Source organism: Taudactylus pleione, unplaced genomic scaffold, assembly GCF_031769625.1.
Source record: "Taudactylus pleione unplaced genomic scaffold, aTauple2 ptg000372l, whole genome shotgun sequence".
Lineage (NCBI taxonomy): Eukaryota > Metazoa > Chordata > Amphibia > Anura > Myobatrachidae > Taudactylus > Taudactylus pleione.
The window spans coordinates 17,487,432-17,513,194 of NW_028284773.1; the positions used below are offsets into that span (position 1 = coordinate 17,487,432).

At 42.9% G+C, this 25,763-nt stretch overlaps 2 protein-coding genes across 4 annotated transcripts in view; one reads left to right on the top strand and one right to left on the bottom strand.

The window, feature by feature from the left end:
• Positions 1-61: 61 nt before the first annotated feature.
• Positions 62-25,763, top strand: part of LOC148508320 (uncharacterized) — a 174,922-nt gene continuing 149,220 nt past the window's right edge. For all 3 annotated transcript variants that reach the window (XR_015869604.1, XR_015869603.1, XM_088444856.1), the window contains exons 1-2: positions 62-191; positions 7,390-7,504. The gene's annotated coding sequence lies outside the window, so the exon portion shown is untranslated. The remainder of the gene's footprint in view (positions 192-7,389; positions 7,505-25,763) is intronic.
• Positions 13,618-25,763, bottom strand: part of LOC148508321 (anosmin-1-like) — a 59,861-nt gene continuing 47,715 nt past the window's right edge. The window contains exons 11-14 of the mRNA XM_088444854.1: positions 21,809-21,977; positions 20,399-20,601; positions 16,545-16,677; positions 13,618-13,690 (exon numbers count right to left, since the gene is read on the bottom strand). Of these exons, the coding sequence (XP_088300980.1) occupies positions 16,546-16,677; positions 20,399-20,601; positions 21,809-21,977 (504 nt within the window). The 3' untranslated portion in view covers positions 13,618-13,690; position 16,545. The remainder of the gene's footprint in view (positions 13,691-16,544; positions 16,678-20,398; positions 20,602-21,808; positions 21,978-25,763) is intronic.

Here is a 25,763-nt window from a genome sequence, read left to right on the forward strand (position 1 = left end):
GACAGCAGCAGCGTTGGGCAATAATATTAATAACATCCCGGTCTCTCTCACTCACCATCTCAGTCAGTAGCGGTGCTGCTAGGCGGTGGGCGCAGCGCCGTGGGTGACACTATCGTATATAAACTGTATGCTATAGGAAGCAGCGGCTGCATCCCAGCAGTGACTGAGCTGACACACACCGGGCCAGCCAGGTACAGAGGAGTAGCGCCAGCTCGCCGCCTTACTTATAGCTCTCACTGACAGCTTCAGTCTGACACTGTCCTTGTCATAGACGGAGCTAGGGGCAGACAGTGTCACACGCTGGCTATCCCGCACAGAGCCACAATAACCACTGTAGGTCCTTGGCACAGATGTACAGAGCCACAATAACCACTGTAGGTCCTTGGCACAATGATGTAATATCTACATTTTAAAATCTTTCAATTGGATACAGGCTTGAGGAAAAGACCATGGCCCATATTCAATTAGTTTCGCACCCACAATCCTTTTTCGCATGCCGCACCTTTCTCAGACTTTGCGTGTTTTAGCTGCGGAAACTTATCGTGCGCACCCCCGCTATTTGCCGTATTCAATTTCAAAGGACGCAAAAACGCTTCCCGACGAAACTCAAACATGCGAAAAGTGCTGCCAGAAATGGGGAAATCAGCCTGACACCCCCAAAAAGATGCACTAACATTGGGGATCAGTATAGATGTCCCCGATTATCCCCCCTGGAGCTATTTGGGGTACTTAAGTGTTTTCAATTGCCTCTTTATAGCGTCTTGGCATAAGTGGTGAAGAATAGCATTTAGCAGTTTTTATTGGAGGAAATAACTAGTTCCAGCAAATTTGGGGTACTTGAAAATGGGTGCAAGCATGGTTAAAAATTGCTAATGTGAGGTCACCTGCCTCTTAAATAGCCATGGTAATTAATCTGTTATCGATGCAAAATTAGAAATCTTAAATATATAAATTTCAAAGATTTTTTTACTTTGTTTTTAAACAAAAACAAATATATATTTACATTTATGTACACTATAATGTATATAGGATTTTCCTATGATTATTGCTCTGCTATTAACTTTTATATCTACTGTATATATAGAAAAAAATCAAGTCTTGACTGACTCAACAACACCCAGTCCAAACCCCTGGACTTAGAAACATGAAAATCGGGGAGTATATGCCTTTCATGACGTAGGTGCCCACTAAGAAGGGATTTCTTGAAATTCAACTCCAAAGGGGATGAAAAGGGCTAAAATGTTTCCCCATCCTGTGCAATGTCCTGACTGTCTCATCGTGGCTGTAGCCCAGTTCAGTATTCAAAAACCAACTTTCATCCCAAGTGCTGCCAAACATCACTGGCAGTTTGTGTGGCTCCCTTATTTGAATTGTAAGGGAAGGGAATTAGTTACTACACAGTTATAGGAGGGGAATGTGTCACTATAGAGGTGAGGGAGGGGAATGTCAAATTTGTTACTACGGGGTGAGAAGGGAATGTGTTACAACACGGGCAAGGGAGGGGAATGTGTTACTACAGGAGTGAGTGGGGGTAATGTGTTACTCCAGAGGTGATGGAGGGGAATACGTTTCTACAGGTGTGAGGGTAGTGTGTTACTACATGTGTGAGGGAGGAATTATAGTGCTACACAGGTGAGGTGGTGGAATGTTGAATATGCTACAAAACAGGTGAGGGAGAGAAATGTGTTAATACAGAGGTGAGCTAAGATAATGTGTTAACACAGAGGTGAGGGAGTGGAATGTGTTAGTACACAGGTGAGGGAGTAATGTCTTATGGTGCCTACACGGAAAAATATATCTTAACGATATGAGCGATAGCAATATCATTCCGTGTGAATGCAATGAACGACCAAAGATGCGCGTTCCCGCTGGACGATAACGATATCGACCATCTTTCATGCAAGCAGGCCAATCTGGAAGATATCGTTATGTCTCCATAGGGATCCGTGATCATTGGTGGTTTTTGGGTGTGTGGATGAACAATATCGGTCATCCAGCAAGCCAGGATTTTTAAAGGAAGATCGTTCAGCGGTATCGTTATCGCTGATGATCGTTCTGTGTGTACCCAGCATTACTATACAGTAGCAATGATTACTATAGAGGTGAAGGATTAATGTGTTACTGGAGTGATGAGATGGTAATGGAAACAGTAAATATCTTAGGTCTACCAGGGTGAAACTGGGTACATTAGCTAGTTAAATATAAATTCAAATGTCCTGACTGACTGACTCACTCACTGACTGACTCATCAACGCCCAGCCCCAAACCCCTGGACCTAGAAACATGAAAATCGGGGAGTATATGTCTTCCATGACATAGGTACAGCGCCGGTCGTAGCGGGTCTCGATCCAAAGGGGGCGAGCTGTCGATGTTGATTGACAGCTCGCCCCGTTTGGAAGGCGGGCCGGGGGGGGTGGCAGCCCAAACGGAGGCGTTCCCATGGGAACGCCTACCGTTTGGGGGCGGCCCCACTGACATCACTAGTGATGTCAGTGGAGAGCTTCTGGCTCAGACAGAGCCAGAAGCTCTCCGGGGCTTACGACAAGCGAGACCCTACCCTAGGGTCTCGTCGTAAGCCCCGATGGTCGCGATGGTCAGAGACCGGAGCGGTCGTTAGAGCTGTGGGTGTTAACCCACAGCCTAACGACCGCAACAGAGGCGGGCGGTCAGGATGCAAGTGGCCGCCCAGTTTCTGAGCGACCACTTGCATTTTCCGACCGCCTCTGAATGAGGCCCTCAGATCCCAGAGTTCTACAAATTGAGGGTAAAAAAATCCTGAAATAAGAGTATAAGAAGCAGTGTTCTCCCCAGGCTTTGCAAGAAACAGTTACTGCCTGGCACTTCCCCCGCGTCCCAATTCACCGCTTCCCATGTTGCCCTGTCACCCTCAATGTGTCCTTGTTGATACGGATGCAGGATGTGACACCGAGCTGCGCCGTCACATGTTATTCACTTTGGAGGCTCACAGTCTGTCTGGTATCTGTGTCTGCCGGCAATAAGGAGACATTAGTGAGGGTTCTTGGCGACGGGACGTGGCGCATTGTGGCGGGGGAGTGCCGGGCAGTAGGTTGTATGGGGATGCGGCGCATTGGGGAAGGGGAGAGTGCCGGGTTGTGTAGCTCGGGCTCGTCACAGTACAGGGTGGTGTCAGGCTGGAGGGCAGAGATCCCTCCCACTGTATAAAAGCAAGGGTGCGCTGTTCAGGCGGGAACAGTCGCCTGAACACATTAAAGTTAGCAGACCTGCGTCCACTCTCTGCCTGTGTAGGAGCTGAAAAAAATCTGTGGGGACAGTATTTGGGGGCCTACAAGTGGGGACTGTATCTGGGAGCCTGCAAGCAGGGACAGTATCTGGGAGCTGTTTAAAAAAAAATCTGTAGTGCCAGCAAGTGGGGACAGTGGGTCTCATTCAGACCCGCTCGCGAGCGGACGCTCGCAAGCGGGTCGATGGTACCCAAATGCGCATGCGCACGATGGAGGCTGCTCCGTCGTGCGCATGCGCGAGACCCGGCGAGCGACGGGGAAGCCGTCGCTCGGGACTCGCACCAAAGGGGGTGTGCTGTCGATGGTGAGTGACAGCATGCCCCCTTTGGTGAGCGTGCCGGGGCGTGGCTGCCCAGACGGAGGCGTTCCCATGTGAACGCCTACCGTCTATGTCCGGCCCCACTGACATCACTAGTGATGTCAGTGGGAGTGATTTTGGCTCTGATAGAGCCAAAATCACTCCAGGGCTTGCGGCAGCGAGACCCTACTGCAGGGTCTCGTCGCAAGCCCGATGGTCGCGATGGTCTTGACCATCGCGACCATCATCATGGACGCTCGCATAAGCTGTGGGTGGTAACTCACAGCTATGCAAGCGTCCAGGAGGACGCACCAAAAAAAAAAAAAAAAACGCCCTGATTCAGAGTGAGCGCTCGTTCAGAGCGTCCGGCTCTGAATCAGGCCCAGTATCTGCAGAGCCTGCAAGTGAGGACACTGTATCTGGGAGCAGTATAAAAAAATTAATTCTGTGCCAGCACTAAATAACGTGATACTGATTTCACTAGAGGGACCAGAGGGACACTTTGATTATGAAAAAGCTGCAAATGACTGGACCGCTAAGAAAAAGAGGAGAATTAATAAACAAAATGTTATTTCAAGTTTAAATCATTATAAGGTCAGGGTTTAAAACATTTTATTATTGCGAAGGCCCTCATCCGGCTACTTCTTGATGCCACCCGGCTAGAAAAGTTTTCTGGGGAGAACACTGAGAAGGAGTCGGGTATTGGTCCAATATATTTAATAATAGTCCCAAAGTAATAATACTATAGTTCAAAGTTTTAAAGGATAGCGGGATCAGCTTATATAGTTATTGCATAATAAAATACACCATCAAAGATCAGCTTATATAGTTATTGCATAATAAAATACACCATCAAAGATTAAGCAGTAATAAGATTTCCTGCTTGTGGTTCTTTTTGAGCTAGTGAATTATCTTGCAGTGGAAGATTACAAGGAAAATAAATTACGTCAATCAATCCTCGCAGTCAGTATGTTTAATCTGCATACAGCATTAATTATAGTTCTGCTCAGTCAACATTAACTACAATGATTATTATCTTTATATTACATTTTCTGTAGTGTGGGCACACTCTTCTTGGGGGCGTGCATTGTGTAGACAGGTGGGTAACTGAGGTTGGTAGGGGGAGAGCGTGAAAAATACACAGTCGCAAGAACAAAAACAGTTTCAAGTTAACAGTGCAATAATTGATATACTGAACATAGAAAACAAGTATGGCCATCAGTATGGATGGCTTAGAAAAGACAGAACAAAAAATAAACAGACCAAGAGAAAAACTAGTATTGATAAAACTAGTATGATAGGTAAAAATTTCGGTATGTAGCTATAGAATAGTCACACTTCTTGACTGAGCTATGAAAAGGCCATGTGAACTTGGCATAAAAAACAGCAATAATAGCAAATTAACAGCTATCATCTCTGGGTAGAACGTACAATTATTTGTGATGGTCAAGCATAGAAATCAACAGGTAAAGTGAGTCATTAAATAGAGCATGAACCAAAAGGGACATACACACTAGACAATAGTGCTGATGTTACGGTTCCCTAGGCTGCTCCATGTAAACCTCCTAGAACCCAGGCTAGCGAGATCTTCTGCCACTAACAGCCACCTGCTCTTCCCTTAGAACTAGAAACGTTCACAGGTACTTAAGTGGATGTCTGGACTTAAAACTCGGAGTAGTAGTGGTTTACACAAATTACCTATGGGAACCAGAGAATAGCATGAGATACTGGATAACAAGATAGTCAGTGGTACGGCAAGAGCCGGTAGTACAACTTGGAGAGCTGGCGATGCTGCTTGAGAGCCGTTAGTATAAGTTGAAGAACAGATGATGCGGCTTGAGAGCCGGTGATGTGGCTTTGCAAGCCGATGGTGTAGCTTAGAGCCGGTAGTACAAATTGGAGAACTGATGGTGCGGCTTTGAGAGCCGATGGTACTGCTTAGAGCTGAGAGTACAAGTTGGATAATTGATGGTGCGGCATGAGAGCTGGTGATGCGACTTTGAAAGCCGATGGTGAGGCTTAGAGATTGTAGTACAAGTTGGAGAGCTGATGGTGCGGCTTGAGAGCCGATGGTGCGGCTTAGAGCCGGTAGTACAAGTTGGAGAACTGATGGTGCTACTGAAAGCCGGTAGCAGCTTGCAAGCTGATGGAGTGGCTGGAGGGCCGATGGAGTGGCAAGGGAACCTTTAGCAGCCTGCGAGCTGACTGAGTGGCTGGACGGCCGATGGAGCGGCCAGGGAGCCTGTAGCAGTTTGCAAGCTGATGGAGTGGCTGGGGAGCCAGAGAAACAGGGTTCACTACAATCTGGAGCAACAGAAATGCTGACCATGTAGCAGAGCCGAGAGATCCACAAGTAACACTATAGTCGGCGAGGCGGCAAAAGGCCAGCATGCACAAATAAGAGTAGGAGCCAATCAGGCCATGTTGCGGATAACACGTGACACCCTGCGGCGTCCGGATCGCCTAGCAACTGATGGAACTGGACCAAAATTGCTGGAGAGGAACAAGTCGTGACCGCGACTTGTAACAGCTGAAATATATTGGTGAAAACACTGAACGATATCGTTAACAATATCGTTTAGTGACGTCATCCTGCCACGTCCCTGAACAGGCACTTTCTGACGATATCGTCAGATTGGCATGTATGTTTGCACGATAGCAAACATCGTTAACAACCCGCGAGAGCGTGCATCATTGGTTGTTTGGTGCATACACACTGAACAATATATCGTTGAAAGTTATCGTTCATATGGTTCATGATTATTGTCTAGTGTGTATGCCCTGTTAGAGTCAAATTCACGTTCAAGTGAGATTAAAAGAGTCGAGCAGTGCACCACTCCAAAGTAGGGGCAGTCAAATCTCTATCTGGTGGCGAGTTAGGGTGACCGTATGCTTCTGGCAGTTCCTTTATGATACAAAGGGATCTATTTATTAAGCCTTGGATGGAAATAAAGTGAATGGAGATAAAGTACCAGCCAATCAGCTTATAACTGCCATTTTACAGGCTGTGTTTGAAAAATGACAGGAGCTGATTGGCTGGTACTTTATCTTTGTTTACTTTATCTCCATCCAAGGCTTAGTAAATAGACCCCAAAGTGTTTTAAGAAGGATGTAGCCCCACTGACTCTGGCACTTTTTTGATACATATATCCTTTCGCTGATTACGATTTTTCATGTCCTCATGGTGATCTTTATAAGATTAAAATTCAATTCTTAGATTTACAAATTTTTGTTCAATGTTAGCTTGGAATTGACACATCGTGTTCACTTTTTGTTCAAGTCTGTCCATACAGGATCCCAATTTGGCAAGATCAGACAAGAATTAGTTGATAAGTTTTAACAGTTACATTTTTTTTTAATGTTTTTGAATATTTCTTGTTTCATTTCAGTGAGTCTGATGCATGTCAATGCAGTTAGGAACTTGCATTCAATGGGGGGAATTCAATTCAGCGCAATGGTGAATAGCTGCTATTCAATTCAACGCGCTGTTTGGGCGGGCAAAGGATTTTTTCTTGCATCCCCCTGGGGATGCGAGGAGAAATCCATCAAAAGTGCCAGGCACGCAACTGTTTGTCAGCACTTTAGTCAGAGAATGCCGGTTACCGTGCCTTAACACCCAGGTTAAGTCGCGAGTACCGGCATTCTCTGACTTACCTTCTTCCCGACAAGGCAAACAGTGCATTGAATTGAATAGCTGCGGGAGCTCCCTCCCAAGGCTATTTACCATTGCGCTGAAGTGAATTCCCCCCAATGGGAGTACAATATAAAATTGCAGAAAGTGTTTATATATGAATTTCTAAGTGTGTGTAACTTGATATTCTCTTACAGACACTTGTATAAAAAACCTTGAGCAAACACTTTTGTAAATGCATGATCAGAAAGACACAGACGGCGCTGTATGGTGAAGTGAAACAGAAGATGGCCAAACCACATACCAGATAAGGTACTTGATAATTCCTTGCCACATAGGCCTAACCTAATGTACAGTAGATCATATTTCTTTGGTTATGGGTAGAGGTTATATCAGCTAATTTCTGAACCACTTCTGATGGCACCAAGTTAGTAATGGAGGATTTATATACGTATTTATGATAAATTTAGTAACACATAATTGTATAATATTTTTCATAAAAAATTAAAAAAAAATTCCATTATAAAAATATGTACATAAAATTTAAATAAATCAAAGCTTATCTGTAATTCTCGTGGAGGTCCAAATTCAGATGCTCTCATAAATTGCCAATTTTCTTGCCCTAAATTAAGATAATCTAGGAGTAGGGGGCTAGAAAGCCTATAGTGAACATAGATATCCCTGATGAAGTCTCAAGGCGAAATGCGTATAGCAGTGTGGGTAACATTTATCTGTGTTCACTATTGCTGTAAGGACATCTCGCCCCTACTCCTAGGGCTAGAGTGGCATTTTAGGACAAGAAACCCCCCAGTCTATGAAAGTATCTGAATTTGCATCTACCAGAATTACAGATAATATTTGATTTGTTATATTTTATGTATGCATTTTTATCCTGGATTAAATAAATGGTTTTAATAAATATAAGACAATATCACATTTTACAGGATCTGTCCCTTATATACATACTCGCCTACTCCCCCCCCCCCCCCCCACTCCCGGAAGAGTTGGCAGATTTTCTGTATCCAGCCCACTTCCTAGTGAAGTGAGCTGGATGGCGAGAATTTATGGGGATGTGCGGGTCCGTAGGGAGGGGGCGGGGCTAAAATTACGCACATTGCATCATTTAGCCCTGCCCCCTCCATTCAGACCCGCAAATCGCAGTCTTTTGCTTTGAAGGGAAGGGGCTTAATGGCGTTTACCATCCGGCCCCGCCCCCTGAACCTGTTAATTATTCTTACTTGCATTTGAGAGAGATGCTAAAAGAGATTGACAGATATATTTTCTACCAAGGACTAACAGGGGTATTCAATATGGGTGCGATAACATCGTTTTTTGCGTTAATATCGCACTTTTTAACTTTTTTGCGTTAATATCACTGGTTTTAGTTTTACACCGTATTCAATTTCAAAGACTTATCGCAGTTTTGAAAAGTCTTTGCTAAAAAACGGGGATAAGTTTTCACCATTGAATAGGTGTTGAAAAAAAGTGCAGAATTGGGGTTTAGGGGTGCAGGCTTAAAAAAAATAGCCTGCACCCCTGGGAATGACATTTAAAATAGAACTGTGTCAAAAAAAGTTTTAAAAAAAATAGGGACACCCCAAAAAATGTATTAAAAAATTGGGGTAAAAAAAAAAATGGGAAAAAATTGTTAAACAATAGGGAAATAGGTTCAGGGCTATTCTGCAAGTATGCGGTAGATGTTTTCTAGAATAGAATTATAGCGGCAGGTGCACAAATGCAGAATTTTTAAAAACTGACTTTAGGGACTTAAAAATATGCTAGTACCCATTTTCATGTACCCCAAATTTGATGGGACCACTTAAAAAAACGAAAAAAATAACCTAAGTGCTCTTCTGCATCACTTCTTCAATGTCGGGAAAAAAACACCTGCTGTGGCTATTTAAATCCCCGACTTTCAATTAAAGGCTAAAACGGGGGTACCCATAGTGTTCCCCCATGTTTTTACAACTTTAGGGGAGTCTATTATTTTAAGGAAAAATTCGTAACTTTACGCAAATCCAACTTCGGAGTCTCCCGTTTTCGTTAATTTTATTTTGAATACGGGGATAAGCGGAAGCGCGCACCGTACCTTTACGCAGAAAAAAACTCCGATATGAAACGTTAACTTCGCCAGGGAAGTTAACCTTTCATATTGAATACCCTTCTTAGAGGTCTAATTACTAAGCCTTGGATGAAGATTTTTCAAATACAGCCTGCGACATGGTAGTTAGGAGCTGATTGGCTGGTACTTTATATCCATTCACGTTATCTCTATCCAAGGCTTAGTGACCCCTAAGAGAGATTTTTCTTTCTTTTGTTATTATACAGCTTCTAAATACATTTGAAAGAAATACATAATTGCATTATGATTAAATGTGTTACTTGCATTGTAACATGCATTAAAAGTGCATAACAAATGCAGTGCATACAGTCAGGTGCATAAATATTGGGACATTGACAGAATTTTCATATTTTGGCCTCTATTCACCACCACAATGGATTTGAAATGAAACAAACAAGATGTGCTTTAACTGCAGACTTTCAGATTTAATTTGAGGGTAATTACATCCAAATCAGGTGAACGGTGTAGGAATCACAATGGTTTCTATATGTGCCTCCCACTTTTTAAGGGGCCAAAAGTAATGGGACTATCAACTCAAAAGCTATTTCATGGACAGGTGTGGGCTATTCCCTCGTTATTTCATTATCAATTAAGCAGGTAAAAGGTCTGGAGTTGATTCTAGGTGTGGCATTTGCATTTGGAATCAGTTGCTGTCGACTCTCAGTATGAGATCCAAAGAGCTGTCACTATCAGTGAAGCAAGCCATCATTAGGCTGAAAAATCAAAACAAACCCATCAGAGAGATAGCAAAAACAGTAGTGGCCTCCCCTATGCAGTGCCCTTTTTACAGTGTCCCCAGTAGTAGTCCCCCCTATGCAGTGCCCCCAGTAGTGGTCCCCACTATGCAATACCCCCTGCAGTACCCCTTATATAGTGCCCTCTGTAGTAGTCCCCCCTATGCAGTGCCCCTTATATAGTACCCCCAGTAGTAGTTTCCCCCATGCAGTGCCCCTAGTAGTAGTCCCACCTATGCAGTGCCCCCAGTAGTGGTTTCTCTTATGCAGTGCCCCCAGTAGCGATCCCCGTATGCAGTGCCGCCAATAATGCCCCTTATATAGTGCCCCAGTAGTAGCCCCCCTATGCAGTGCCCCAGGTAGTAGTCCCCCCTATGCAGTTCCCCCAGTAGTTCCCCTTATATAGTGCCCCCAGTAGTAGTCCCCCTATTCAGTACCCCCCCATGCAGTGCTAGTGCCCCTTACATATATACGACAGACACGCACACATGTAAAAAAAAATGAATCCCCACTCCTGCGCCTGCCGCTGTATACTCCTCCGTACTCCTGGCCCACGCAATGGCGCCCAGGGCTCAACCCCCCCTAGATTCGCCACTGCACAAGGGGGCATTCAAATGGAAATACTATGTGCAATGTTTAAATTCTGTCAAAGTACAGAAATCTTTTCATATATATCTGTGACTGTTATAAGTAGCTTCTTTATGAAATACAACTTGTGGTTTTACTTAAGGACCTATCTGTGTGCAGCTGTAGTCACTCAGCATGCTTTGTTTACATAAAAAAAACAACATCTAATTATCTTAAATCTGGCGACGCATTTTGCCATATCTTAGCTGAGATGGGGCAACTGACCCGATATCGTACATTGTGTGGCCCCAAAATGTCTACAAAAGCTAATGATCCTGCTGAAATTAAAAGGATTATTATTATTGCAAGTGCACTAACAAGCTACAGTTACTGTGTCTCTGTGGCATTACAATGGTGTCATAATTGTATGAGAATAGGTATTTTCTTTGATTGTAGCATTGTTTCCACAAACATCCCAGATGGTCATAAATACCTAAGATAATACACAGATCTGATGATTTCCAGGATTGTGGTGTCAGTGTTCATTATATATTTGTTTTCTGAAAATATGAACCTACATTATAGATTCATCCTGAAGTCATACCACAGTGATTCACAGCTGGATCATACATTAGGCCAGTGGTTCCCAAACAATGCGCCATGGCACCCCGGGGTGCCTCGGGACACTTGCAGGGGTGCCTCAGGTTGGTAGTCCAGCAACAAATCAAATTATTTATGGCCAATGTAATGTAAATATGTGGACAAAAAGAAGCACAAACCTGGCCACCACCACATAACTTACCCTAAGGATGACAGGTAAGCACAATTTACTTTACTACTTTTCTGAATTTCTCAATAACAAACATTTGGCCATGGGGTGCCATGAAAACCATGCTGATATTCTAGGGCGCCATGATTCAAAAGAGTTTGGGAACCACTGCATTAGGCAATATAGGCTCCTATCTAGTTTCCAGAGGGCACCAGGGATCCCGGATCACTTTAATCTGTTTATGTGTTCTTTATTTTATTTTTTTATAACCAGTGGGTTTGGAGGGGAGCCCCAAACCATACATATTTGCTCCCAAATGTAGAGTGGCTGTCCAGGAGTCCAGGGAGAGTAGGCCAGCCCCCTGGATACTGCTCACTTCCCGAGTGAATGATTGAATCTCAGTGCTTTAAAGTGATGCAAAATTGCGTCTTTGTAGCGCAGACAGCGTGCCATGATGACGCAGTTATGTCACCATGCCACCCACCTCTCCATCCTGTCTGCCATAATATCGACAAGTATGACCCAAAGTTAGACTCTTTTGTCAGGGTGCATGTCTAACTCATACTTGCCTACTTTTGAAAAAGCATTTCAAGGAGATTGTGAAAGAACCACAATGAGCGCAGCGGTAAACTGTGTACTGCTATATCTGAGAGGCGTGTCATAAAACTGACTTACAATCAAGTTTAAACAAGACCCAAAGCGGTTAGTAAAATCTATTTGTTGAAGAAAACACACTAATACTTTTCATATAATGCATGTAGCCATAGGGATCATTGTACCTTATAACCAATGCAGAGAAATTATGCTAATGATCCCATTTGAATGTATATATCTCTGTTTTTATTAATATAACAGCTACATAATGGGGGTAAGGTGCAATCAGGGAGATTACTAGGGGTATATTTACTAAAGTGCATGTTTTCAGAAATGGAGATGTTGCCCATAGCATCCAATCAGATTTTACTTAACATTTATCTAGCACCTTGTAGAAGATAATAGCTATTGTAGAATCGGATTGGTTGCTATGGGCAACATCTCCATTTCTAAAAACCCGCACTTTAGTAAATTTACGCCCCAGACTCTTCAGGGAGAGAGAAAGGGAGATTGCTACTATTTCAAGGAGTCTCCCTGACAATGGGGCAGAGTTGGCAAGTATGGTCTAACTGAACATTGAATCGTTGGAGTACTCCTGGTTTCTATTTATTGCATTGAGTGTCGCTGATTGTGGACTTCTAACATTCTAACACGCCATAATATATATATTTATTAATGTTTTCTCCAAATGGGCAGCACAGATGGTGTAATGGTTAGCATTACTGCCTCACAGCACTGAGGTCATGGGTTCAATTCCCACCATGGCCCTACATGTGCGGAGTTTGTATATTCTCCCTGTGCTTGCGTGGGTTTCCTCCGGGTACTCCGGTTTCCTCCCACATGCCAAAAATATACTGGTAGGTTAATTGGCTCCCAACAAAAATTGACCATAGTATGTGTGTGCATGTGGTAGGGAATATAGATTGTAAGCTACACTGGGGCAGGGATTGATGTGAGTGGCCAAATATTCTCTGTAAAGTGCTGCGGAATGTGTGCGCGCTATATAAATAACTGGTAATAAATAAATAAATAAATGTCGATTTATTAGGTCCGAATGGGATTACTTGTTATAAATATGAGTTTTAATGAAAAAACACTTGAGTAAAAATACAAACAAGTAGAAACACAAGTATATACAAAACCATTGTCCAATGATAATTTAAAAATGCCCGGTAAAAAATAATATATAATTTGTATACAAAATTATTACATATATCATGATCCTTGGGAAATTCTTTACCTTATGTGAAATGGAGATAGCTTTAAAATAACACTAACAGAATAATGAATTCTTAAATTCAAGTAGATAACCAGTACGTTCCTTTCTTTAGAAATGTGAAATGACAATTTGATTACTTATAACTTTTAAATAACTGAACTGTAAGTAAAGCATTCTCATTTTGTTAGGAAAACTGAGGGTGTACTGACTGATATTTGTTCCAAATCTCTGAAGATGAATGATGGGATGGTTTAGTAAATACACAGAGACTGATCAAAATTGGGCAATAAATGGAGTTTTCGTTTAGCATAGCACTCCTAAAAGACTTCCAACTTAATATTATTAAAGTCCACAATAGCAGGATCTTTGTGTTCTGTTTCTTCTTTGGCAGGAGGATGTGAAAATCTTCTAAAATCCATTCTCCTCGCAGATTATTAATGTAACTGCTTATTTTTCCACAGCTTTGATATAAATCAGTGATATTACCTTTACTCTTAAGGAAGAAAATAAAGAAATGTAATTATTTTAGGATAACAAATGTCATATAAAATAGATGGAAAAGATTGTTTACATGCAATGAAAACATTTCAAAAGCAGTTATTTATTTTACAGTGAATACATGATTAATATTAGGCACTCCTGTGAACACACAGTACCCACACCATGTGTAGGAGATGCAGTTAAGATGCCGGCGGTCGATATACCGGTGCCGGAGTCCCGAACTGCGGCCAGAATATCAGTGCCGGAATCCCAAAATCACTTGAGATGCTGACGCCGGAATCCCAACAGCCGGCCTCCCAAATGTATAGCGGGGCGGGTTAGGTTTAGGCTGCGGGGTTTAGGGTTATGCTGCGGGCATGGGGATTTAGGTTTAGTTACCACCAGGGGGGGGGTTTGGCACCAAGGGGGGAGGGTTAGGTTTAGGCACCAAGAGGGGAGGGTTAGGTTTAGGCACTAACGGGAAGGGTTAGGCTGCTGGGAAGGGGGGGTTAGGGTTAGGATGCAGGAAGATAGGGAGGGTTAGGATACTTACCGATCCCCTGTCGGGATTCTGAGCATCGGGATGCCGCTGTCTGTCTTCTGACCGCCGGCATCCCGACTGCCAGTCTCCTGTATGTATTCCATGTGTAGTCATGAAGTGCTTTCACTGTATCCCTCTTATGCTTACGATAGAGAAACAATATATGAACTGCACATATTACTCTGTAGTTGTAACACAGACCCCTGACCTATTTCCAAAGGGAATGGGATTGAAATACTGGCGGCTGTTCAGGAGGAGTTCCCGACTGGGGCTAGTAAGTATCCTAACTATACCCTCTCCCTCCCTTGGTGGTACCTAACCCTAAGTCCCCCCGGGAGTGCCTAAACCTAAGCCCCCCTTTCCGTACCCTAAACCTAACCCTCCTGGGGGGGTGCCTATCCCTAACCTAACCTCGACCTAGTGGCCCCTAACCCCCCATCCCCTAGCCTAACCCTCCCCGGGGGGTGCCTAAATGTAACCCTCTCCCTCTTCCCCCGGCTAACTACTAAGACGCCCCGGATTTATCTTGTTCTGGACAGCGTCCTTCTGCATTCCGGCTTCGAGATCAAGATAGGCATCAGTATTTCGACGCGTATCCTAAGTCCCGTGTCGAGCTTTAGCCATCGGGATTTAGACCGGTGGCATTCTGGCCGCCGGTCTAATAACTACATCCCTTCCAAAGAACTTTCCAAATTCCCTTCAGAATTAGAGTGCAGACATCCTAAATATAGAAAAAAAGAGAAATGATAGCCAATTTGGTGCATTATCCTCTATAAGTACTTTTATTTAAGATACAGTTGCACTACATAAAAATCAATATAGAACATCAAAGATAAAATTAAAGTAATCTTTTCGTAAGAGTTGCAAGTATTCAGACCGGACTTAGGGCCCGATTCAGAGACGGACGCAGTTCTCGCAGTTGGATAATGCTTATTGTACTGCATCTGACTCGTTCTCCGCATGTGCCGCAATTGATTACTGTTGCCATTTACAGATTGCCAGTTTGTGGGAGGTTACAGGGGATGGTTAGAGAAACGCAGGCATGTAGCGACTGTTCTGTAGGGATGTCGCGGCCAGCGACTGCATCCTTGCAGCAGTTTTGCTGGGCCCGGCGTCTTAGTTCGAATTACCATTCTAAGTAATCAGAAGGTTACTCAGCACTTTGATAAACGACTGATCTGCGTCCGATGCTGCGTCTTTGTACGCAAGCGCTTGGATTTGTGAAGCCATCAACGGGTGTCTCAATACAAATTACGGTGGCTGCGACATGTATATATTCACACAGTCACTGCGTACAAAGATGTAGTCACAATGAGATTTGTGTCTATCTCTGTCCTTAGTCAATATTGGTGGAACATCAGTGATCTTAATGAGAGTCCCTGGATCTCTTTAGATCACCATGCATCCACTTTCTAAAGTCCTCCTTATAGTGCTCAGTTGATATGTTTCATCTTCAAATAAGTTGATACCTGGTAAAAGACTTGTATGTAGTTGAGACGTGTCAGCTGCGCTCTCCGAGAAGAACAACTACACCTTACCCGTCTTGTGCAAATGCTAAGTGCAGGTTTTTAGAAGTGGACATGTTGCCCATAGCAAACCAATCAGATTCAACTTTATCTAGTACCTTCTAGAAGATAATAGCTAGAATCTGACTGGTTGCTGTGGGCAACATCTCCACTTTTAAACACCTGCACTTTAGTAAACATACCTCTAATTTTGGTAGAATTGTTTGCAATGTCTACAAAGAGTTTACTTTGATTATATCATTGATGTTTTATACTGATTTTTATGTATGTGCAATTGCATTTTAAATAAATGTAAATATAGAAGATAATGAGCCAGATAATCTCTCCTTTTTCTCATAATCTGTATTGTTGATGCCTGCACTATAATTGTGGAAGGAATTAGGCAAATACTTTGAAAACAGATCAGGGGATGTTAGTCCATTACAACTCCAGAGTAGTGAAATGCACAGTTCTTACACTGTTCCTGTAAGTATAACCACAAGTGGGATACAGTAAAAGCTTAAATACACATGAAGGCTTTAATTAAGAAGTGGGTTTTGAGAGCCCAATTGAAGCTTTGGGTAGAGGTGTAGAGTCTGACAGGGAGAGATGATAGTTCCAGTGGTGGGGAGCAGCACTGGCAAAATCTTGAAGGCGGGAGTGGGAGTAGGTCATTTGTGGTAGAAAAGTTTGGAAAACTTGTTTTTTTAAAAACATTTGGGAATATCCACTCAGCATGTGGGTTGTGTATTCAGCAAACTACTCAACATGCAAAAATGGGTCACTTGTTAATGCACAGAGTTCAAATACATATCACTAACCTTACAGTCCCACCGCAGGTGTATGGACAGTTTTCTCTGTAGATGATATATTTTGATTCCTGGAGATTACTTGGACTTTAATGTAATAGGATGTAGATGGTTTCATATTCTCAATAAATGTAAAGGTGTGAGCCTAGAATACACATAGCCAGGGACCAGGTAATTAAATACAAAACTCAAACACCTGTAGCATAACGGGATGGTTCAAATGAGAACCGGTATTTTATTTGCAGAACATAGGGCCTGATTCAGCAAGGATCGCTGATGCCATCATGGCTGCAATCGCGCACGCAGTTCTGCTGCGAAAGTATGCTAATAGTTGCAAACGCAAAGCACTTGCGCGCACAACATGCAGACGCCCATTTCCCCTCTCGCACATCTGTAACACCTTGCAATCCAGCCAAAACATCTGTAACATCAAAGTACATCGGAGCCACTCGCACATTTAAGGCAGGTCTGACCCCAAGTCTGCCAAGAGCCGTGCCGGACCCCCGGTAAAAAAAGGGGGCATGGCCTACTCGTGGAGGCATGGCCACGCCCCCTGGCAAGAGGGACGCAGTGAGCACCCTCAGCCCGGTGCATAACCAGTGGGGGGCGTGATCAGTTTGATCGTTCCCCCCACAGGCATTGGAGACTGCTCTGGCTGCTTCTTAGCAGCCGTGACCAGTCTCCCAGTGCAGCCCAGCACACAGCAACATGTGCTAGGCTACTGTGATGTGTGGGGGTGGGGGAAGCGGTGCCGGATCCGGGCCCCTCCAGCAAGCCCGGGCCCAGGTAATTAGTTTTTTTATAGTTGAATCGATTTACTTAGGAGTGCGCAGCCGTTTTTTCTTAATTTTTTAAGCTATTTGGAAACACTACAGAGTTTTCTTAAAACGGCAGCTGCAGCCAATTCATTCGACTCTCTAGCTGTATAGGTTTTACTAGGTGAGCACCAGTGCCAGAATAAGTCTTATTGTGTCATTTTTTTCCGGGTAATTAGTACCCGCTCCCCCCCCCCTCTCGGCGCCCCTCTCTGACCCTACCACTAAATTGCTAACTTTCCTGCACACAGTGAGAGCTCAAGCTGCATATGCCATCGCAGTGGCTAATTTATGCACATCCCTGCGACAGCGTTCAAACGCACTAGCACTAGCACACCTGCTTTTCTCCGACCCCCCCCCCCCCGTCAACCCCCAAACGGTTCTCCCTGTCAATCACTCTGCGGTGGGTCTGTGTACTCCCTGCAATTGCAGTCCCGATCGCAGTGATACATGCGCACATGAGCAGTACTCAACAATCGACCGTCTGTGTACAATTTCGCAGTTGCGATCAGGCGCATAATGCGGCATTTGTGTAGTGTTTCTGGAAATTTTGGGTGTAATTCTGAGTCATCCATACTTGCTCCCGCATTGCATCCACATACCTAAATGTGTGTATTTGCCTTTATGCAGAGTTCTACGCTTGTTGATGGTGCCCAACCACTAGAAGTACGCTTAGTTTGATAGTCATCATCATGGCACATTATACGAGAAGCAAATGATATGCCTTGGAGCAGGCGTAATTATGCTAGCGTCCAACTGTGCATATACGTTGACATGCGCCCTTTGAACTTTGTTTACATAACAGTTACACTACTTCAGTCACAAGTGGAGATGTAATAGAATTGTGTACTACATCACCTGTACTTGTGTATGCTTGGTTTCAGAGCATCTGCAGTGTGAACACACTCCAGATACTGGGCCTGATTCAGAGCCGGACGCTATTTGCGCTCGCTCGTTCAGAAAAAGGGTCTGGCTATTTAAATTGAGCGCTCGCTCTTTGCGGTCTGTTGACGCCTCTATGTCTGAGCGAGCGAGCGAACGAAACATGCGCTCACTATTTTGTAAAGACGCCCCCTGGCCGCTCGCATCCTACGTCATCTCCGCTATTTATTTGATTAATCGAGTACATCGAAAGGCGTCTGAACTGCTCGCAGTGCTTGTGGTTGGATTTTCCTACCGCAATCATGCGAACAGTTCAGGCTAAGAAACAACCAAGTAACGTGGTCGATGACGCTGCTTTGTTAATTATGCACACCCTTAAAACGCCCGTTTTGACCATTTGGCACGCCTGCATTCGGATCTCCACTCCCCGTTTTCAAGCACCTTCCCCTGTTACCACCCACAAACGCCTCATCCTGTCACTCAAATTAGCAGGCACTCGCTATTTTGCGTGCGCTCGATTTCCGACCGCAATGACTGGTTGGCACATGCGCATTACGACCCATACGCATGCGTAGTTGTGCGAACATCACTCGGAGAGAACGAGCGGCCGCTTACGAGCGGCTCTGAATCAGGCCCACTGTACGCTCCACAAACAGACATATACTCAACTAAGGGGCGTGCCCAGCATCTCCGAGATGCTGGGCTGCCCCTGGGCTTCCTCCCCATACGGTGAATAGATGCTGTGCGCATACGCACAGCATCTATTCTCGCTCTGCATACATGCAGCTCTGCTATGCAGAGCAGCGGTGTATGCTTTCCCCAACTGCCCCCCCCCACCGCAGGACACTGCGGCCCGCGGGCGGGACAGTCCCATAAAAACAGGACTGTCCCGCTAAATTCGGGACAGTTGGGAGGTATGCTTATAGTGTGTATTCCATGTCAGTATATAAAATGTGCACATAGAAAGGTCATCCTATTTGTTAATAAATTAATTTATATCCAACTAAAAATTATTGCTGTTTCACAGGTGCATGTGTTTGGATTGTAAATTAGTAAATATCAGAAGGGAAACTAAGTTTAAAATTTCAATGGCCAAAGTTCTTTTCCTTAAAAATCAGTTATTATTGTTATTCTGCTTATGCTGACCATACACCTGCACGACCAGCATCAGATCAGATTCACCATCCGATTCCCCGGAGCTCCCCGGCAGTCCCGGCAGCATGTTTGTTGTTTTTCTTTAGCACAGGATCTGTCGTATGATAGATCCTGTATCTCACGCGCTCATTAGGGAAACAGTCATTGAAATGACTTGAATTGCCGCACGATGGATCGCATGAACAAAATAAACTGCACAATCTGCACACGATAGAATGGAACATATGTGCTGCACATCTGATCATAAGATCTGATTATAAGAGCTGCGGGAGCGCGCATCGGATCTTACTAAAAAAATACACGATTTTCACAAGATCCATCATAAGACTCGTCGAAAATCGGGCAATCGGCCCGAAATCGTGCAGGTGTATGGCCAGCATTAGGGACAGGGACGAAATTTGGGCACCTGGCAAATGGCAGATCTGCAAGTGCCCTCATGGCAGGATAGGGCCGGAGTTTAGGTCGGAGCTCATTGCCGAAATAAAATATGATGCTGCAGCTGGATGTAGTCAGCATCCCGACAGGCATTTATTATATTTTTGTATCCGACTAATATATCTCACCTTGAAAATACCAATTTTGTTCTATACAATTAACTTTTCCTATAAGTCACTACCCACCTAAAGCAAAATGGTGTTTTGTCACCTCAATGTAGTTGCTTACAAACTGGAATTCACTCCTAATCAGCACTTTAGCTTACATGGGCTAAATTGTTTTACTTGCCAGGAATTTTAGCACCAAGTCACAGTGCTATAATAATTACAGGTGGATTTGTGCGCTTTCAATGTCAGACCGACCACTGTTTAGTCGCAGACCAGTGTTGCTTGGGAATATTACAGACACATAATTCTCTGATACTGATGGTGAATTTCTGGAATGGTATTAATACAAATGTAAAATTTTCAAAGAAGCCCTTTCTGCTTTCAGTTGTGTCATCTTATTAGGTCACAAGACCAGAACCAGATATTTCCCAGTAAATAAATACTGTCATTTTTTTAACTACATTATACTCACAGCCGGAAGTGTCCGTGTATTGTAAACTCTAGTGGTTTCTGATATCTCTTCCCAACTGAACAGAAAGGCTGTAATGGTGTGTGACTGTTCGCTTTGCAAAACGTGCCAGTGAAATTCTCCTTCAATTCTCCCATTTACACTGTGGAAGGCTGCACTTAACTTCTCAGGTGTGTGCATTACGTTTCTGGACAGACGGTGGCGCCCTGGAGTTGCAGATAAACATTTTTGAGCAAAAAAATTTTTTAAATGTGTGAATGTGAGTCTACTGTATAAATATATAGATATAGTCTATAGTATAGTAAATAAATAATGGGGATTTAGTTCATGGATTGATCAATGTGGGCTGCGGGCTTAAATGCATTGATCAATCCATGAACTAAATCCCCATTATTTATTTACTTATTTATACATCATTGTGAGTGTTTAAACATGGTGAGTGCTGGGTTTTCTGTTTTTATTTATTTAAGCAATGTGGTCACAGGCCACTTGCACCCCAGATCTAGGAGTGGCGAGTGCAGTGGATTTCTGACTTTGTATATATATATATATATATATATTTGTTTATGTGTTACAAACTCCTATTGTGTCAGTGCTGTGCGGTAATTTGGCATTTTATTCCCAAAAGCCCACCAAATAGGCAGCTCCTTTTCACCTCTTGAAAATGCATTGGGCGCTAAACATGCATTTTCTAAGAGGACATGACAGTGGACATGTTAGGTGCAGGTAACACAATTATTTTTCAAGAACTCTAAAGTCAATTGTTAACCTTAGTATTTGTAAAATAATGTTTAGCTAAAGGAACTATTCATATTTATGAATCAATTTCTTTGTTTAGGAAAAACTATCATGAAAGAAGTTACTGTATATAAAGCATGCAGCCAGTCCAGTCATTGAAAAGATGATAAATAAGAATACTGTACAAGTGCACTTGTATAATAAATGGGCCTAGTAAAGGCTACATCACTGCTGTACAATAGGTGATTTTCAGATTTGTTGTTAATCCCCAAGAGACTAGAAATAAAGCTATATATACTAACCACAACTGCACACACTGTTATTATATACTGTGACCCCAAGGCTGCCTGAACAGGATGTAGTCACAATCCCGGTGCAGACAATGCCGGATACACCTCACATTGTTGTAATTTAGTATATTATTTTGTTTTTAGTATAGTTCCTTACAGGTCAGAGAGTTAAAGTAAAAATACAATTGGGTAAAAATACAAATAATTTATTTGTCATGGCCAACTCTCTTTAATAACCATGTAAAAAACATACATTAATCTAAAATAAAATTAGAAGTGTTCTTTGCAATACTGACTTTTGTCTCTAATGAATCAATATATTACTGACAGATTTTGTGTACTGTAACCAGGTTTTAGACATGCCATTTGTTTGAAGGACACTCACCCCGTCTAGAACAACGTCCATGTTTCAGGCTTTTAACTTTCATGTTGTTGCACTTGGGCGTCTTTACATATGTCACCTCTTCAACCAGTGGTCCCTGAAGGGTGAATGGCCGCACAGTTATTTTATACTTGCATGCAAGCTGGAGCCCAGTAATAATGAAGTTTGAACCCTGCAATAAGAAAATTGGTAGTCCTCATTTAACACAGAGCCCTCATTCTGTGTCTACTCATCAAAGTGTGTATCATATCTAGTGGTGCGCTTCAATGAGCTGTCTAATTTTCCAAATGTATCACTTTAAAAAACTGGCTTTAACTGCATATTTATTATTTAAATTCACATTAGGACAAGTTACTTCTATAACAGCTATCTGCTCCCTTACATTTGGAGCTGGCCACTTTCCCTGTTTCATATAAAAGTATATGTTGCTATCATTTTCTATGTTAGCACTTGTAATCTAAAATCTTCAGACTGTAATAGCTGTCTAATTTCCATGAATGTCTAGCCATTATTTTTTTATATTTATTTTGTTTATTAAACTTTACTTATATAGCTCCATCAAATCCATTGCACTTAACAATTGTGTTATTCCCACAATTAACTCCTACAATCCAAGATCATATGATTGTAATATCCACCCAACTCCCATGTATGTATTTGGTATAACTTGCTATTATGAAACACAGAGGACCGTGCTAAAGAAGGATTGGATTGGTTAAAATGCAATGCTAATAACTAAGGGGGTATATGGGCTTCATTCAGAGGCGGCCTACGGTCTACGACCGCACAGCCACCTCGATGTTTGTCCAGTGCACATGCGCACGAGGGAGCCGGCTCCTTCGTGTGCATGCGTGAGACCCGCTACGACCGACAGCGCCGGTCGTAGCGGGTCTCTTTCCAAAGGGGGCGAGCTGTCCATCACAGTGCAGATGGACAATGACCCGAAGCATACTGCAAAAGCAACCAAAGAGTTTTTTAAGGCTAAAAAGTGGAATGTTATGCAATGGCCAAGTCAATCTCCTGACCTGAATCCGATTGAGCATGCATTTCACTTGATGAAGACAAAACTGAAGGGAAAATGCCCCAAGAACAAGCAGGAACTGAAGACATTTGCAGTAGAGGCCTAGCAGAGCAACACCAGGGATGAAACCCAGCGTCTGGTGATGTCTATGCATTCCAGACTTCAAGCTGTAATTGCCTGCAAAGGATTTGCAACAAAGTATTAAAAAGTGAAAGTTAGATTTAGGATTGTTTAGTTTGTCCCATTACTTTTGGCCCATTAAAAAGTGGGAGGCACATATAGAAACCGTTGTAATTCCTACATCGTTCACCTGATTTGGATGTAATTACCCTCAAATTAAATCTGAAAGTCTGCAGTTAAAGCACATCTTGTTTGTTTCATTTCAAAGCCATTGTGGTGGTGAATAGAGGCCAAAATATGAAAATTCTGTCAATGTCCCAATATTTATGCACCTGACTGTATATACTGACAAATTATTGTATATATAATTTTAGTTTTTTTTTTTAATATTCTATAAAACACTCACTTATTGGCCTTATGTATTAAGCTTTTTTTCATAAGATTATGAAGACACTGCAGTCTGCATAATTTTATGAACTGTTGCTATGTACTATTGTTTGAAACAGGATGCGGTCATAATAGCGCCAGTCGGGATGCTGGCGTTTAGAATCCCAACACCTGTCAGAATCCCGATGGTAAGAACTGGGGTTAGGTTACTGTAAGGCACTAGGGTTAAGGTTAGGCACTAGGGCGGAGGTTAGGTTTAGGCACTAGGGTTTAAGGTTAGGTTTAGGCAGTGGGGAGGGAGAGTGGTTAGGGTTAGGCACTAGGGAGAGGGTTTAGGCACTAGGGAGAGGGGTTAGGCACCAGGGGGGTTAGGTTTAAGTAGCGGGGAGGGAGGGGTAGAATACTGACTGAGAGGTGTTGGTTTCCTAACCCTGTCTGGATGCCGGCATCAGGATTCTGACCGCCGGGATCCCGTACCCAACCCATCGCAACAGTTTATATATTACTAGTAGCACTATGCAGGAGATTTCAAAGACATTTCCAGGAGAGTGCTAAATTAGCACTGCAGATTGCAGTCTCCATTTTTCTGAATGGGGACTATGATCTCCGCCATGAAACAGAGTATTAATAATTGCGGCAGTTCCGAGATTATCAGTTTATAGGCTGCTTAGTTTTTAGCATTGCATTTTAAACAATCCAATACTTCTCTAGCGCTGTATTCTGTGTTTCATTGTTCTATCACCCATTTAGTTATAGGAGTGGCCCTCTCCTAACACAACTGCTTTTAGGATTGGTTTTCGAATTCTTAAAAAACTTTTATCCAATGATCACATATGCCAATAGGGGTTGTTATACATTATTCCTTTTTAACTCTTGATTAGTGATGCAAATTTTATGACTTTTGATGAGCTTCATTGTTATCATCTTTACCTTTCTACACATGCATGCCTTTAATCAGCTGACCAGTTTATTCTCTTGGGCCTGCTATTACAGTGGGATTGGAAATCACATTTAAATAAGACCTGATTAATATCTGAGGACCAGAAGCAACAGTTGTTATCGGCTTCATCAATAAATGTTTTACTCATACAAATGCTGCATTCACTAGGCTTTTAGAACATGGTTCTTCCAGGTTCTCATCCTACTTATCAAACTACTCTTTCAGTGATCATTTTTGTGAATCCACCTCCTCACCGCTGCCTTTATCAGAGTACCACAGGACTCAGTCCCTCTGCTCTTCTCTATCTATACAGCTTATCTTTGCAAACTTATAAGCTATTTTGGATTTCAGTATCACTTGTATGTCAATGTCACCCAAATTAATCACTCGTCCAGATCTATCCATGTTGGCCCATGTTACTGAATTACTTTCTGCCATTTCATCTTAGATGTTGTCTTGCCACCTAAAACTTAATAAACCAACGCGTTTCGACCACTGGGTGTGAACCTTGAGAAAGACCCAGTGGTCGAAACGCTTTGGTGAAGGACTCTGGACACTCATCATTCCCACTACTTTTCCTGTCAACATCTTTTACAACTTTTAATATTTGTGGTATAAAGACTTTTTGTTTAGAAGGTTGTCGTTGCCTATATCTCCTTATTGGAGAGGAGCACAAGGCTTTGGTACCATCTTTATTTCAAGGCTATATGTTGCCCTACAAAGGGTGAGTGTTTTCTAATATATACCTATACGGTTATGATGCAGTATTACATTATAGAGATTTAGTTTTTTACATGTACCACATTATAATAAAGACTTCTATTGTTAAAAGTGAGTTCTTTTACCTCCACATTTACCATTTGGTGGAGGTTTGTGCATTTACTCACTTGGGTGCATATCAGCATTTTTAAGAGAATTTTATTAATATACACTAAGCCATGTTTTTTATTTCCTTCTCTCACCCTTTTTTTCTTTGTGGATTATGAGCGCCAACCTCTACGAACCTAAATGTAATATTTACACTTCTTAGTTTTATTTAAAAGGATAGAAATAGATAAAGGTTAAGCACTTTTTTTTTGAAAATGTGTGGGATCCCCCTTTCCCTCGAAATCAATGCTGAGCCGTGGACCTCTCAGCGTGGTCTGGTATTGGAAAATAGGGAGGAAAAATGGTGTGGGGGTCCCCCTATTTTACAATAATCAGCACCAGGCTAACCAGCTCGGGGGATAATGCTATAGCAGGGAGACACACAACGTAAAAACCAATATTATTTAACACTTTAATGACCATTTCCCCTGCACCTACCACGGGGTGAGTGTTCTCAAATTTCCATGGGGTTCCGTCCCTGGGCAGACCAGTTTGGGGCTGGTTAATGTTATGGCAGGGGGACCCCGCGTTGTGTGTTTCCCTGCTATAGCGTTACTCCGCTGACTAGTTTTCCAATACCAGGCCATGCTCATAGGTCTTGAGCTAGTGATTGATTTGAAGGG